Source organism: Geospiza fortis, unplaced genomic scaffold (assembly GCF_000277835.1).
Source record: "Geospiza fortis unplaced genomic scaffold, GeoFor_1.0 scaffold57, whole genome shotgun sequence".
In the NCBI taxonomy this organism is placed as follows: domain Eukaryota; kingdom Metazoa; phylum Chordata; class Aves; order Passeriformes; family Thraupidae; genus Geospiza; species Geospiza fortis.
In genome coordinates, this window is record NW_005054561.1 from 300,962 (window position 1) to 305,511 (window position 4,550).

The following is a 4,550-nucleotide window of genomic DNA, read 5'->3' on the forward strand; positions in this document are numbered from 1 at the left end:
CAAGGAAGTCTGGTGTCACTGGGACATTTGTTGTCCTCTTGGCTTCTCTGATTTTTTAAGCAGGAGTCCCAAAGCCAGAAACTGAAAATTCCCATTGTGCAGGGGTGGGTCTGGAGCCAGGCAGGGCTGGGAGCAGGCAGGGGTGCTGCTGCCTGCTCCAGTGCCCTGCCAGGCTCCTTCTCCCTGCACTGCCCTCAGCCTCTGCTTTTCCACTGCCACAGGATGCACTGGCTTTAGGGGAAGGATCTGCACCCAGACCTGCTCATCCCTGCTGCCTGCTGGGATTTGTGTCCCCATGCTCTGCTCTCCCACAGCTTCTCCCTGCTCCAAGGTAGGGCAAGCCAAGCTGAGCTTTCCCAGGTGAGTTTGTGTGATGAGCTGCTGAGGTGTCTGTGGCTGCAAACTGCTGCATTCCCATCCTGTTTATCCAGAGTTCAGTCAGTCCTGAGTATGGAAATCCTGGCAGGGTTCAGTCAGTCCTGGCTATGGAAATCCTGGCAGGGTTCAGTCAGTCCTGGCTATGGAAATCCTGGCAGGGTTCAGTCAGTCCTGAGTATGGAAATCCTGGCTGTGTCAGGGACTCTGTGCCTGTTCTGGCCACTGCAGCAGTCAGCCCAGCATTACTGGTCTGACTGGTCTGATCCAGCCCATTGTCTGACCTCAAGGTGTTCTTGTCTCCTTCCTTGATTCTTAAAATCTTAAAACCAGCAGCTTGCAGAGAGCTGTGCACTGTGCTCCCTGAGTGCTCTGTGTAATGATGTTTTACACTGTCACTCCTGGGACACTGTCACACAGTGACAGTCTGCACTGGTCTGCCACCAGTTCACTTTGCTCACTCACTTCCTGACTTACTTTCTGCTCATTTCATTTTTTGATGATGTTTGTGCACCTCCAGCTGTTGGAGGCAGGAGGAAATGGAGCTCAGGGCTTCCAGGGGAGGCTGGGAGAAGGGCTTGTTGAGGATTTAGTGAGGCTAAGGAAAAGTCTTGCCCCTGCCTCATAGAAGGGGGTGGAGAAGGTGCCAGGCTCCAGGGGTGCACAGGCATGGGAAGAGAGGTAACAGGGATGTGTTGAAATGTGGCAACTGCCAGTACTTAAAGGGGATTATGAGAAGGCTGGAGAGGGACTTTTCACAAGGGCCTGGAGTGACAGGACAAGGGGGAATGGCCTCAAACTGATGGAAGATTTAAATGTGATATTAGGAAGAAATTGTTCCCTGTGAGGCCCTGGCACAGGGTGCCCAGAGCAGCTGTGGCTGCCCCTGGATCCCTGGCAGTGCCCAAGGCCAGGCTGGACGTGGCTTAGAGCACCCTGGGATAGTGGAAGGTGTCCCTGCCATGGCAGGAGGTGGGATAAGATGATTTTTGAGGTCCCTTACAACCCAAACCACTCCTTGATTCCATCATCTGACTCAGTATAAGGAAGGAGGCTGCAGAGAGGTCCTGAGACCTCATCACCAGTTTGCACAGATTGTCCTGCCCTGGGTGGATGTGCTTGGCATGAGCTAACTGGGCTGGGGACATCCAGGTGGTCCTTCCTCCTTAGGTGTGCCCATGCTTCTATGAAAGCTCCTGTCTGCTTTGAAGGGCAGTTTATTTACCCACAGTGTTTATTTTATCCTGCTCTCCCAGGAGGGGAACAGGATCAGGAAATAGTTGGCTAAATATACTTTTCCTATTTCCCTCTCCTCTGTCCCACTGTGTCATTATGTGTCCTATGCACTCAGGTCTATTTTGGGGTGCTGCTGTGTGGTGCAGCTCCTCCAGCTCACAAGCCCTGTCTGGGCTGGTGTCAGTGGGACATTTGTTGTCCTCTTGGCTTTTCTGATTTCCTAAGCAGGAGTCCCAAAGCCAGCATGGGAGCACCAAACCCAGAAACTGAAAATTCCCATTGGCAGGGCATTCCAGTGCCCTGCCAGGCTTCTTGCCCCTGTACTGCCCTCAGCCTCTGCTTTTGCACTGCCAGAGGATGCACTGGCTTTAGGGCAGGGATCTGTCTGGAGACCTGGCCTGCCCTTCCCAAATGCTGCTTTCCCCCAGCTCAGTGGGATGCTGGCACCCAGCTGGCTACGCTGGCAATGGGAGCAGAGCCACCCAGCTCAGTGTGACTGCTGAGGGATACAAGGCTGGGGACTTCCCCTGACACGACTGTGGGACACCTGTGGGACACCAGGGCTCAGAGATGCCACCCTGGGTGTTTGATAGGTGTTTGCATATGGGGTGGTGTTGAACCAGAACAAGTTTTATCCTGAGCAAAATGGTTGTCCTCTTGGAGTAAACCTCAGAGTGACTGTCCTCCCTGCCCTGCTCTTGCCCAGCTGCCTCAGCTCCTGCAAACTCAGATGTCTACAAGCTCTTCATTTACTGCAGGGAAGATTTCTGCCCAAATTCCCTCTGTTTCTGTTTCCCTGGCACAGCCCTGCCCACGGGCTGGGATGGATCAGAGGTGCTCAGGGCACTGGTTTTCTCCCTATGTCCTGGGTGTGGGGGTCCCAGTTGTGGGGTTCTCTGGGTCTGGATTGAAGGCACTTCAGGCAGTAATTCATGTTTGGACTCAGGTGTTTGTTATTCCTTATCAGTAAAACAGTCTCACCATGGTGAGTTCTGCAGCTTTTCATTAGAAGGCACAAAATGGCCAACAATCTCTTGTTCCAAGGTCTTTCAAGACTAAACTATCCAATTAAGAACTGACACCTGGATTGTTTCCCCTTTTAACCCAATAACTGATCCCAAACAGCCCCCAATGCAGACTTTTCTATCCCATTACAAAGTGCCCCCCAAATCCGTGAAGAAGGAGGAAGAAGAAGCATGAAGAAGAAATCCAGGATGACACCCTGTGCCCTCCATCTTGCTTCCATCCACAACACACTAAAAATCCCAAAACCTCAATGTCTCACCAAGTGATACACCTGCACTACTCTCTACAATCTGTTTCACACTTTTGTGGATTCCAGTCTGTCTTGAAGTCTGGGAAACTTTCTCCATGAATGAGGGTCAGAGTCAGTGCTGCCCTGGGGGTCAGGGCACCCCAGAGCAGAGAGAGAAATATTCCCTGTGCCCTGGGTTTGCACACCTGGGCACTGCTGTTTTCTTTACAAACCCAGCTCTGGAAGCATCTTTTGGAAGCATTTTCTGGAAGTTCCCAGGAGAACCCCAGCACCAGAGCCATGCCCAGGGAGAAGTGGATCAGAGCAAAGGTCTGTGGTGCTCAGTGACAGCAGACACTTGTGTGGGAGGAAGCAAAGGGCACATAACAGCTATCCCCTCCCCTGTTCTCAGCCTCCAGTGCTGTCAGCTGGAGCTTTCCTGCCCTGGCAGTGTTTCCATCAGCCTCTGATTTTTTTCTGTGTATTTTCCTTTCCCACCCACCTGCAGTGTCAGGGAGGTGGAACAGGGCAGGAGCCATTACAGGACTCTTGCTCAACTCCCACCTGCCACGTAGGACATTCTTTGTGTTTCCCAGAGCAGTGCTTTTCCCTCTTTTTCAGGGCACAGAAAAGCTCTCTAACCCAACCAGCATTTGTTTGGGTCATTTTTCCTCTTTTCCATGTGATGTGTGATATCCCAGCCCTGCTCCAAAGCAGTGATCAATTTTCTTGGGTGATTTCCAGTGCCAAACATTATTATTGTCTAAAGTCTGTTATTAATTATCTGTTGTCACAACCCTGCTGTGACTGGAGATGGAGAGGGGGTTATCACTTTTACAGGTTGTTGAGGCCAAACACAAAGAAAGACAAGTCAAAAGTGTCCAGTTGTCAGCCGGCTGAGGTACTCAAGACTCAATTTCCTTATAGGATTTTGTCTGTAGATACTGTGAAATTATGGAATACATCATGCTGCCCTCACAGCTCAGAGCATGTGCCTCAAGTGTCCAGGAAATGAGCTCACAGTGAGTCACCACCCATGAAACATCCCTGCTGGTAATTGTGGAGTTAAACACTCGCCTCTGTACAGTCGGCACGTCAGAAAAGGAAGTTTGAAAGAGTAAATATCTCAGCACTGGAGCAGGCTTGAGGGGTACATAGAGGGGAGTCACCCCGGCCGTGGGGATGGGTGCTGGAGGAAGGGGTTGGCACTGACACGGGGCTCTGCTCCTGGGCAGGCTCCCCTGAGCACTTGGGCACCTCAGGTGTCTCCAGGGAGGGGAATGGAGCACCGGGAACAGCTGGAAAGGGGCTGGGGAAAGAGAGGCTCAGGGGGGACCCTGTGGCTCTGCACAGCTCCTGCCGGGAGGGGACAGCCGGGGGGACTCCAGGGCCAGGAGGGGAGGGAACAGCCTCAGGCTGGGCCAGGATGGTTATTACAAAGAATTTATTGATGGAAAAAGTTGTCAGGCGTTAAAAATATGTTAGAAACTGTTGATAGCCCGTTTTTAACATCAGGCATTGGCAGGGTCTGCCCAGGGAGGTTCGGAGTCCCCGTGCCTGGAAGTGTCCAAGGAAGGCCTGGACGCGCCGCTCGGTGTGGCTCGGGCCCAGGTTAACCCCTCAGTGACCTTGCCGGGCTTTTCCAACTCCAGTGACTCTGTGACGCTTCACCCGCGGCTCCCTG

General features: G+C 52.5%; 1 protein-coding gene across 1 annotated transcript in view; it reads left to right on the top strand.

The window, feature by feature from the left end:
• Nucleotides 1-3,877: 3,877 nt before the first annotated feature.
• The window catches only part of CHMP4B (charged multivesicular body protein 4B), a 27,423-nt gene continuing 26,750 nt past the window's right edge, over nt 3,878-4,550 (top strand). The window contains exon 1 of the mRNA XM_031064153.1: nt 3,878-3,888. Within this exon, the coding sequence (XP_030920013.1) occupies nt 3,878-3,888 (11 nt within the window). The remainder of the gene's footprint in view (nt 3,889-4,550) is intronic.